At 47.4% G+C, this 12378-nt stretch overlaps 1 protein-coding gene across 1 annotated transcript in view; it reads left to right on the forward strand.

Annotated features, from left to right (window-relative positions):
• Kif26b (kinesin family member 26B) overlaps positions 1-12378 on the forward strand; it is a 405568-nt gene that overhangs the window by 192090 nt on the left and 201100 nt on the right. Inside the window, exon 4 of the mRNA XM_051147982.1 lies at positions 2116-2282. Coding sequence (XP_051003939.1) covers positions 2116-2282 — 167 coding nt within the window. The remainder of the gene's footprint in view (positions 1-2115; positions 2283-12378) is intronic.

The raw sequence follows: 12378 nt of genomic DNA on the forward strand, positions 1-12378 counted from the left end.
AAGATGTAGCTGGACAGAGCCCGGAAGTTGAATGCAGCTGGCTATCCCATGTACCGTCTTTGTGCAGCGCACTGTCAGCGGGGACTCCTGTACAAATTGCAAAGAAAGTAAACATTGAAGACACCCCGGACACGAAGCTGTGTTTGCGTATATGCCTCTGGAAGTGGTGGACACAGCTGCGCACCAAGAACAACTGAACTGAAAGGGAAGGGCCTGGAGTGTACTCAGTGGTCGCATGCTTGCCCAGTGTGCATGAGGAGGTGCCTGGCAAAATAAGGAACTCTGGAAAAGAAATATATTCACTTATTTAAAGGACCATAGAAAAGAAGATTTGATCAGATAGATGTGAGCAGTAGACAATGGAATTGTCTAGAACTATGCCACAAGTGTGCCTTTGTCATCTCTGTGTGTCGTTGTGTTGATCTTGGTCAACAGTGGAGAAGCCAGTCCTGGTCCATTATCCTGTGACATTTAATTTCCAGAGTGTAACCTAAAATATGGACACTAAAGGGGAAATGGAAGCACTGCTTAAAAATAAAAAGGACACAAAATACATTTAAAAAGAAATATAAAACCCACAGCTGATCGGTGAGGACAGCACAGTGACTTTGTTGTGGTGTGGGAGGTGTCATTAATACCACACTCACTTGCTGACTTTTCTCAGATCTCGTTGTGAACAGGAAGCAGATGTAGGCCTTAGATGATAGTTTTTGATGGAAACAAGATGCCATGAATATGTGAGTTCGGTTTTGTTCCTGGATGTTGTCTAAGAGAGTATCGTGTACCACCCGAGGCTTTATCATTACTAGCCATTGGGGACAACAGTGTGTGTGTGTGTGTGTGTGTGTGTGTGTGTGTGTGTGTCCTCTGCGATGGTGGCAGCTGTTGGTAGCATACGAAGCCCATAGAGGTGACCTATGCTTATGGAAAATTAGTAGCCCCCATGGATTACAGGGGTACCATCTATCAGGCCTTTTCTGTGCTGTCACCTCTCCAGCTGCTTTGACAGGGTCACATTTCTTTCTCGTCTGTTGCTGTGATAAAGTGCCCCAACAAAAAGTAACTTAAGAAAGGAAGAGTTTAGTTTACACACAAGTTGCAGGTCCGTGGTAGCAGGGAAGTCAAAGCAGCCAGGACGTGAAACAGCTCCTCCCATCCCACCCTGCTTGGGAGCAGAGTGCACTGGGGGCATGCGTGTCTTGCTTGTTCAACTCATGTCTTCCATTTTTAAACAGTTTGGGGCCCAGCCTAGGCAATGTCACCCACATTCAGGGTGGGTCTCCCCATATCAGTTAACCCAATTAGTAAATAGCCCCCGACAGGTGTGAAGCCCACAGGCCAACCTGGTTGTATCAAGTTGACAATGAAAACCAACCAACGCACCATACTAATGCTTTAGCCAGATGTGGTGGTACATTCCTGCAGTCCCAGCACTCCAGAGGTAGAAATGGGAGGATCAAGAGTCCTAGCTACATATCCAGTTCTAGGCTAGCCTGGGCTATAAGAAACCCTGTCTCAACAACAAACAAACAAATGAGAAAGAAAGCGGAAGTCATTCATAGTCCTGCTAATGGATCAGAAGGAAAATGAAATCCAAAATGACCTAAACCCTCCATGAAAACCATTGGTGATATGTAGGAGCTGTGCCTAGTTTTATCAGCACGTGTAATCCACCTGTCTTCCCACAGCCGACCCCAACCACTGACCCCGAGTACACTTCATCTGAATCCCTTGCATTCTTCATTGGCAGGCTGGCTTGTGCCTTTATGCTGAACCTCTGCCTGTTCCCCACTTTGTGAGCACTTAAGGCCTTTCCTGGTACAAAGCCGGCATTAGTTCATGTCACGGTTCTGACCTTGGGTTATGAAGAGCATGTGGCTAATAGGTGACATTTCCCCTCTCCAGGAAGGAAAGATGTAGGTGTCATGCAGCCTACAATGTCAGGAGTTATTTAAATTGAAACAGGAAGTGACCTAGCTAACATGCCAGGAAATGGTTGTAGAAACCTTGTAACTCCCACCCCCCAGGTAACTGTTCCCCAGACAGCAAGCTGCAAGCAATGGGCAGAATTCTGTGAACCACAGGTAATTAGCTCCATGTCATTTTCTTTGTCAGATCTCCCAGCTGATGACAGAGACTGGCCGGGAGGGACTGACAGAGTCAGCGCTGAACCGCTACAATGCTGACAAGCCAGCAGCCACCAGTGTCCCAGCCCCACAGGGCTCCTGTGTGGCCAGTGAGACTTCCACAGGCACCTCGGTGGCTGCCTCCTTCTTCGCACGGTAAGAGATGCTTGGATCTTTGCTTCTTTTGGGTCCACCGGCTGGTTCTATCTCCTCTGTGGACCAGATCAGTTGAGGGCATTTGAGGGCATTTAGGACTGTTCTTCCAGTTGGCTTTTGAAGGCAGGATTTCTCAAGTGGGCACTGTTGACATTGCAAGCTAGAGAACTGTGTTGAGTGGACTGTTCTACGCATCCTAGTGTATTTAGCAGTATCTTTGGCCTTTGTCTACTATATGCCTGTGTGCCCTTATTTCTACTGTGTCCTGCAATAGTCAAACATGCCCTGGGTTGAGACCCTCTGTCATAAGAACGTATGGCTCTAAAGACGATCCTTCCTGGGGTAAGGATGTGGTGGGTACAGACCTGTGGCTCGTGATCCCAGACACATCTGCTCATGAACCTGCCAAAAGAGACTGTTAAAAGATGGCACGTGTATTCCTTATTGACATACCAGCTGGACAGATAGCTAATCAAACACTGGATGTATAGCTAATCTTAGAGAGATTAAAGCCATGAGAACCAAAAAAATGAAAGGTATTTGAACTATGTTGTCTGCCTAATTTTAGCAGCAAGGCAGAGACAGGGCAGGAGACAAAGGACAGCTGAGTGGGACAGCAGGGTTGTCTAATTCAGTCTCATGATTTTATGACCAAGGAAACCGAGGATCAGGAGGGCTCACCTGAGTTAATTCACAGAGACAGAGGCAGCAGGGGGATCGATACGTCTGCTCTTTTCCTCGCAGTTCACTCTTGACTTGACACTTGCGGCTAAGCCTTAACAAATGTTCCCTAAGATTCTCAGGCTCCAGAGTAAACAGGATCTAGACTAAGTAGCACCCGGTGTGAAGTCAGGGGCCTCACATGCCTCGGTTTCTGCATCTATGAAATGAGGATAAGGTCTAGTTTGAAGATTAAAATTCGATGATGTCAAATTCCTAACAATGTTGCAGGAGTTTAATTTCATGTGGGCCAGTATATCATCAGCTTCCCTTCCTCCCAGAAACAGTGGTATGCAGGACACAGATGAAACAAGGGGCTCAGATTGAGGAAGAGAATAAGTCAGAGGAGGAGGAGAGGGCCAGTGTTCTGGATGAAGATGCCATCCATAGTAGGTGTCAGGAAGTGTTGTTGGGAGCCCTACTTTCAGGAGCTCACTGTGTCGGGGCACCAGGTTTGTTCTCCGAACATTTGCACTGGTTTGGATATGGGAATGGTTTGGATACAGGAAAAGTGTCAGAGCATGCATGTAGCTTGTCACCTAGCAAGGACTATTGTTAGCTCCACTTGTATATGACTCTCTGTGATGTCTGGACCACTGAGCAAGGAACCCAAGCTCACCGGGATGTTGCATCCCTGCCATCCAGAGCAGGAATGGAGGGATGTAAGCGATTAAGGGGAAATGTTATGAGCCCGGGGGATCCGGAGACCTGGGAAGTCTGTGGCAGTATAGCCACAGGTGGGTGAACCTTGGCTGAGGACTGGGAAGTCACCTTAGGCAGAAATCTTTGGGGTTACTGTGTAAAAGGCTGTTTTTCTGTCCCTGTGGAGTATCCAAGTATGCGGGCAAAGGATGAATGAAACCCAAGAATGGGAGTGAGCCGTCTCCCAGCTCCCTGGGGATGAAGGAGAGAGTGAGTGAGATCCCTGTCAGTGAGAGACATGAAAGCTGTGCTGAGAAGTCTGGTCCCTGTGTTGGAGGGAGTGAGCCTTCAGTGCTTTGACCTTTCACCTCCTAAATTGATGCTCTTTGAGTATTGAAATGGTGTGTTTCAGAAGATTCCACACAAAACCGCCAGACTTGCGAAGAAAGCAAAACACTGACAAAAGATTTGACTTGGGAAGAAGTAAGGGGCTGGGGCTTCTGGTGGCTTCTATTTAGGGATAACGGTGGTGGGCACCTAGGATGAATAGGTTGATAATAATGGCAGGAGGCTCTGCTGCTGATGCCAGCAGTGAGCAAAGATGCTAGGAGTTGTCTCTTCAGAACCACAGGAATTTGAGCCTGAGCTTCCACAGAGGTGGGAAAGATCTGGGAGGGTTACCTATTTCTTAGCACATATTCTTCATTTATCTATGTATCTATGTATCTATCTATCATCTATCTACTTATTAACTTACTTATCTATTTGTATGTACATATGCATATGCATGAGTGATCAGAGGACAACTTGTGGGAGTTGGTTCATTTCTCCCACCATGTGGGTTTTGGGATTGACCCCAGGTCATCAGGCTCTGTGGCAAGCACCTTATGTGCTAAGTCCTCCTTCTGGCCCCTTAGTATCTTCTTTATTGTCAACACTGACAGCACCTGGAATGTAGTGGTATAAGTTTGTCTTCAAAGGGCGTGTGCCAAGGGGCAGGGTATCACGGGGAAAGCACATAAGCACACTTTCCCCTCATCCCTTACCGGTTACTCTGGCTTGTCAGCGGGTCTCGGTTCCTCCCAGCATTAAGGAAAAATACAGTGTCCAGAGAGACAGAACCAGGGATCTGTTGCTTTTTTGGATCCCCAGAGGTTCATGAAGTAGCATTGATACATTTCTGTGGAAAGTTCACAGTAACTCAAGGCCCGTTGTCTTAGTCTGTTCTTGTTCATGTGACACAATGTCCAAGACAGGCTGATTTATAAGGAACACGAGATTATTTCTTTTGTTCTTGAGATTTAGAAACCTGAGACAGGCTACCAGGGCTTATATAACAGCTTCTCTCTGCTTTCAACATTGTTGCTCTTGTTGCTCTGTCCTCCTGGGGTGGAAGATAGAAAAAGAAGAGAGACCAGCTTTTCCTGGGCTGCCCTGGTCTGGTGGTCTGAAGGCCCAGCCTTATAAGATGGGAGCCATGAGGGATCAAGCTTCAACATGAATTTTGGAGGGGGCACATTCAAATCATTGCATCTGTTGAATCCAAGAATAAAAATTCTTCTTTTTTTTTTTTTAAGGTAATAAACCTCTTGGTAGTTGCCTGTACTTCAGAATTCTAGTCTCCTGTTCTTGGGGGTGGGGAAAGAAACTTTAAAAATAGTAACAGTCCAGGCTCTGAGTGTAGCTCGTTTGATAGGGTGTTTGCTTAGTTTGTGTGAAGCCCAGGAGTGGGTCGTCAGCACAGCATAAGTAAGGCATGATGGTATGCACCTGTACTCTCAGCACGTAGGGGACAGCTGGTTTAAAGGTTGAGGTCATCCTGGGATACGTGGAGAGCTGGAGGTCAGCCACTCTTTCTCAAAGGAAAAGGACTAAAAGTGACAACAGTAGATCTAAGGAAGAAATCAGTCCATCTGTCCTCAAGTCAGGTAGTCATGTGTTAGTATTGAGCATGAAGGCTATTTCAAATTCTTTAGCATAAGTTTGACATCAATGAGAAGAAATGATGAGGTAGGGAGGATATGGTTAGATTTCCCCTTGTGTTGACTGTTCACTAATTATGTATTGTGCTTTCTAGCATATGAAGTACACAGAACCCAATGGAGGGGAACCCTGTCATTGGAGGTTGAGGCAATGGAAAGTTCACTGTTATTTGAAAAACAATGAGTAGATCCTGTATCATGCATGGAATTGCCTCAAGCCTTGGAAAAGAAAATGAATCCTTCAGATGGCCTCAGCCTCACATTGCGTTTTCCTTCCCAAATAATCCAAAGAACCATCAACAACTCTGTGTGTATGTGTGTGTGTGTCCTTCTGCCTCTGCCTCTGTCTCCTTCCTTCCATCCCCCTTCCTATACATAATGACTTTCTGTTTGGAGATGCGTCACATTGTTTGTTTGCTTTTTCTATTGATTAAAAATAGGTCTGTCCTAGGTTTGAATTTTTCTGGGTAAACTCTAGTGTTTAACGTGGTGCCTCCCTCTGTGACTACCAGTCTTGATTGTCACCTTGGTTCGATTGTGGAGTGCCTAGAAGAGCAGTAAAACCCACCTGTCTGAGAGGTGAGACCTAGCTGGAGGAAGTTGACGCTGTAGACATGCCTTTGCAGGCTGCACGCCATCTGGGCTCCTTCCTGTAGTCCCCCGTCCCCACCCTACTTCCTGTCCCCCTAATTGAAGACCATCTACACACTGCCACAATTGTGTTCTGTCAAGAGTACAGGGCAAAGTTTCCATGCACTGAGCCCTCTGAAATGAGAGCCAAGATAAGCCCCACCTCCCTTGAATTGTGGAAGATTTTGGTCACAGTAATGACAAGTAACCAACACATTTTATGTTCATTTTGCAGTATCCATGTGTTCTGCCCTCTCACCTGCCATACTGTCCTATTCTTTCTCGAGCTTACTGCTGTGCCCACGATACTCCTTTCATCAGCCTCCCCATGGGGACCGATCTTAGTGCCGTGTATACACATGCACCCTTTGCCTTTGCTCCAAACTTGCTCTTTTCCTAGGGACGCTACTTCACTGGCTCTGCCAAATCTTCCCCTGCCATTCCTTCCATCTTTATCTTTAGATGGCTCCTCTACTGCCTGACAGTTTTCTCCAAGGCTCTTGAACATGTCCCAAGCTGTAATATGACTGCCCTGTGCAGTAGCACCCAAGGCTGGAGACTGTCATTGTACCAAAACCAGGCCCCAGTGCCAAGGGTAAGCAGATTGCAGGGGCCTGACTGCTGATGCCTAGCACTGCTGTCAGGACCATGTGTCCTTTCTGGGAAGCCCCCAGTGGCCTAGTCTTAGTACCACATGTGCACAGGCAGCTGTAGTTCCAACTATCCACATTCTTATTGCTATGATTTCTGCTGTCTGGCTGATAGCCAAATAAAATAACCCCTGGTTTGCATGTATGATCTTGGATAGAAGAGGCTTCCTTCCATCCCTGGGTATTTTACACATAATAATTCCACATGGTTGTGTGCTCTGAGTTCATTAAGCCCAAGAAGGATGAGGAAGATCATGGGACTGCCCATAGTTGGTCTCCTGTCTTTCGTCAGACACTGTTCCCTGCAGGGACACTTGTGGAACACATCAGCAGCCATTACTGGGAAAAGCCACCTGACCACCACAATTGGTGTCAGGAGATGCAGGAGGAGACACAAGATTCACCTCTCACCAGCTGACTTATGGTGTAGAGACGGGGCTTCACTTCTGCCTCTGGCTTTAAACCAGCCAATTTCTAGGATTGTGTTTATTATCTGAATTATACCTCAACAGAGTTTTAAAAAGAAAAGCACCAAAACCCTAAAAACACACACACACACACACACACACACACACACACACACACACACACACACAAATGTGAGCTACAATAGAACTTTCATGAGCTCGTATTGTAGAAATGCTCTGCTATTGTTTTTCTAGTTTCTTGTGTTTCCACAGAAGCACTGAGTATTCGCTGTGCCTCCTCACTCTTGCAGGCCACATTCGGACAGACTGTTCTAGGCCCTTCTTCCATCACACCACTCCTCCTTCCTCCATTCTAATTCTACCTATCCCTGCAGCTTCCTATGGAAGCAAGGCCACTGTGAAGCTTCCTGAGGGATACTGATGCGGGCCAACGTGCATAGTTCTGTTATAGTACAGGGCACCTGGTTATGAATGGGTCTTAAGTGGAGTGGAAGCACCGCCGGCTCATGGCGATGCTCCTGCAGGGCTCCAGTGTGTGGAGGGGTCTTTTTCCTAACCACCTGCAGGTGTGGCCCTGGCTTCAGATGCTCCGACCGTTCTTGTCCCTGTCCTCAACTAAGCAGAGCCAGGCAAGCATCACTGAAGGCTACCTCCCCCTCCAAGTCTCTGGCTTATGTATTCCCAGCAGGCTTAGGTTTACTCTTCTTAGAAAAAGTTCTGAGCACATCTTGGAAATGAAAGACGTGTTGCTCATGCATATGGATGAGGCAAACTTCTAGGACTCACAATGGTATAAATAGAGTTTCACTTAAACTCTCCGCAGTGGCAGTATAACAGGAAGGCATTAAGAAGAAGCTAAGTGAGTATCTACTGACCTTGGATTTCCGAGGCCCCAGGAAACAGTATCAGGTGTAGGCTACATGAAGAAATACCCCTGATGGCCCTGAGAGATGGCAAAAGTAATGCAAACAAGTGGGTGCACTTGGTGCCTGCACTGTGGAGTCTTGTGTTAAATGGAATCTGAAGGACAGGAGAGTGTTGGCTCAGCAATTAAGAGCACTTGTTGCTCTACTAGAGAACCTGGATTGGAGCCTCAGTGCCCATATAATGGCTCACAGGGGTTCTAATGCCCTCTTCTGACCTTGGGAGCAACAGACACACTTGTGGCACACAGATATACATGCGCGCGGGGGGGGGGGGGGCAAGATTCATGCACATAAAACAAAATATATAAGCCCAAATATAAAACTAAGAATTCGAAGACACTCTACACATCCAACAGCCAATGTGTCATCCCAACCAGCCACCTGGACTCTTTTTACTGGCTTGGGCAGAGCAGCATAGGATGGGGCAAGGCAAGGCAGGGCAGGGCAGGGCAGGGCAGGGCAGGGCAGAGCAAGGTGCTTCCTGTGATTTGGCATATACTGGTATGAGTATGTGACCATGAACCCATGAGAGCATCCCTAACCGTCTCTGGCTATGAACAGCATGTATTGTGTGCATTTTTCCTAAACAGGGACTGTGTCTGACTGCCATATTGCTTAGGTGGTAGCTAACAGCTCACAATGTCTGGGACCATTTGGAACAAAGCCCCCTTGGTGAGAATGTTTGAAGGGAAAGCATCAGCAAACCTGTAGCATCCCAAGGCTCCTGCCTAGCTGCTCTCTACAGCTATGGTTCTAGTTTTGAGCATCTTTCTAATGGTTTTGGCAATAGGCTGGGAAGGACCCTGAGCAAAGCAAATGGGAAGATGGACCAGCTCAAAGCCTAATCCCCAACCCCAAACTAAACAGTTAACTTGACCTCTCCAATCTTTGATATCTATGGTTCCTGGCTATCGTTCTCTCTGTTCCCCAGGGTTATGGCAAAGCTTAAGATCAGATGTGACGTACGAGTCTTGGAGATGATATTAACACAGCCTCTGCTACGAAGGATAGAGCCCTGTCCTGAGGGGGAGGCTCAGTGAACCCCACCCCATGTAGACACCCCCATGATGCTTGCCTTTACCTGGCCTCTGTAAGCCATGCTGATGGCTACCCGGGCCTCTGTAGCCATTGCAAAGACCTGACTTTGCCTCAGAAAGGAAGCACCTATACAGGAAGTGCAGACCAGCAGCTCTTAAAAGCCCAATGGAGGGGAGAGAGAGAGAGAGAGAGAGAGAGAGAGAGAGAGAGAGAGAGAGAGAGAGAGTGCCAAAGACTGACAGAGAGAAGCACACCCCTGTTGATGTGGCTCCAATTTGTTCCACTGCCCAATTCTAAAATTTTGAAGGTTTTGTTGTTGTTTTTCCAATCTGTTGATTGAGATGTGGTCTTGCTCTGCAGCTCAGGTTGACTTTGAGGCTGCTATGTAGTCAGGCTGGCCTTGAGGTTAGCATCCTCCTACCTCGCTTGGCTTCGGAGGTGTTTCATATTGGGATTACAACTGAGTACCACCAACCTGGATTTCACATGTGGTTTCTGAGGGATAAAACTCGGGTCCCCATGTTTGCATGCAAGGCAAGCGCCTTACTGACTGATATGTGTCACCAAGTCCCCCAGATCTTGCCTTTATAGTTCAGAAAACTTGATCTCTGGTAGAGGAAAAGTAGAAAGAAAGGAGGAACAATTAAAGATGCTGTCATCACCAGACTCTTGAGAGTAGAAATGTGAAGACCAGAAGTTCAAGGCCACCCTTAGCTACATTTCAAGTTCAAGGCCAGACTGAGCTGCGAGACTGTGGACAAAAGAATTCTGTGATCCTAGAGCTCAGTGGTGAGTCATCCCACAAATGCCGCAACTCAAAATTGTCATGACATTGACCTTGAAAATCAACCGAAGTACTAAATTGAATCAAAGTGAATGATAGAAAAAATACTCTTTTGGTTGTGATTTGAATTTTGGGATGATGCCCAAAGGGCTAAAAAGGAATGGAAGCAAGCCAAGGTCAAGTACAGAGGACAGGAAGAGGATGTGTCTCTGCTGCCACCGTGCTGCAGTACGCTTGCAACTAGTTCCCAATCGGAACCGCTCATTTGGAAATCATAGCAGCTCCCAGGGTCCAAGGCATTGCCAAGTGCTACACACCATCGTCATCGGCACACCTTCAGCTTCAAACACTTCCCTGAGTTGGCCCTGCTATCCTATTGGCCAAGTCGCACTAGTGTGTGGGGAGCGGGCCCAGAGCCAACGAAGCCGAATGTTGGCTCCACGATGCCGAGGCAGTTGCCTCTGTTCTTGGCTGACGCCCCAGTAGTAAAATGAGCACCCAAGAAATGTTTGCTGAGTGGATCATCAACTGCTGTCTGCTGCTGTCATGCTCTGCCTCCAGAGACAGAGCGTGTTGTTAAGATGGGTGGGGGATCCGTGTAAACACTGCGACACCAACATAAAGAATGGATGCCAGGCTGGGGAGGTGGCTCAGTTTGTAAAGTGCTTGTTGTACAAGCAGGAAGACCTGAGTTCAGATCCCTAGTGCCTAAAAAGCTGGGCATGGTAGCGTGTGCTTGTAACCCCTAGAGCTGGCAGATTGGGGGTAGGGGTGGGTTGCCAGCCAGAAAGTCTAGCTGAAATCACAAGCTCCAGGGTCACTGACAGGCCTGTCTCTAAAAATAAGACAGGGAAGAGACTGGACCCAGCATCTTCACGTCAAGGTCTGCCTTCTAAACAAATCCACAAGTAAGTGTTTCTGCACAACACACACACACACACACACACACACACACACACACACACACACATGCATATACACACAACAACAATAACAGTAAATGCCAAGCTCACCTCAGAATCTGAGTGTGTCTGGGGTGGGGGGTGAACTTGTGATCAACAGATCTTTATTCTAACTTTTATTAGTTACTAACAATGCTTTCTGTATCACAGAGCAAATGCTAGAGATGTTAAGAGCCTTACATAGTCTCTCAGTATTCTCTGTCCTAAGCTTCCTCTTGGTTGTGCTTGCTTGAACACTAACCTGGCTCCCCTGGGGAAGTACCAATGGGACCCTCCTCTTAAGCTCTGCACTTCACTTCCTGCTGCCCCTTCCCTCCTGTCTGCTGGTGCAGCCCCCTGAGTTCTCTGTGCAAATGCCACTTTTCTGTGAAGGTACAGCCATACCAGCCTCCCCTTTAAAGTGACAGACATCCCACGCTGCACCAATGTGTGCATACAAAGCCATTATAATGGGATTTGTTGTTGTTGTTGTTTTTAAAGTTTGAATCTTGAGAGTCACCAAGCAGAGACTGTCCTCTATTGAGGTGCTGAGGTGCTTAGATGGTCCCCACTCAGGTCAAGCCGTATGATCAGGGGATAAACTGCTGCTTTTGCTCTAGGGCGCTTTGCGGGTGGGGATGGGATTGCATCCTCTCCCAGTATGAAAAACACATATCAGGATCCGGAACATCTTATAAAGCTCAGTTTCCTAACTGTGTTCCTATGAGGAGGGGTTGTGAAGGACCAGCGAGGCGAGGTGCAGCCTGGGACAATAAACACGGAAGAGTTACAGAGGCGGAGGTCTTCTCAGTCACCTGAGGAACGAGTGCAGCTGACGGGGCTCTCCATCACCTCTTTCAATAAGCCTTGCTTCTCCGTCCTCACTCTGATTGATTATTTTAATTCTAAAGCTGTCTTCGTGAAGTATGTAAAGTGTTTGGGGATAAAATCATGGGGAAGACATTACAGAAACTAAAGATGTATTATGCCCCGTGGTGCTGGGTGGAGGCCCAGCGAGCTGATGAATGCATTGTGGAAGAAAACAGATCCATCCAGGGCGCTGTCTGCCTGTGCCTCCCCGAGGAGGATGGAGGAAAGCACAAATTAAGGGACACGATGGTTTGGTTTGAAATGAGTCACATGGAGTCACAGAGAGAACTTTCTTTCCGATTTCTCTTCTGGGATGGCATTCGTGTTTTCTGGCTTCTATTTCTTCCAGCTCCTGGCTCTGGGAAATGGTCTAGTGTTCCTAGCTTAGGGTAGGAGAAGGAAGGGCAGCCTCACTTCCACCCTCAGGATCGGGCTCCGCGGTAGCCAGAGAACCAGCGTCATCAAAAGAACGAATCACGTGTGCT

This window comes from Acomys russatus, chromosome 6 (genome assembly GCF_903995435.1).
Source record: "Acomys russatus chromosome 6, mAcoRus1.1, whole genome shotgun sequence".
NCBI classification, from domain to species: Eukaryota; Metazoa; Chordata; class Mammalia; order Rodentia; family Muridae; genus Acomys; species Acomys russatus.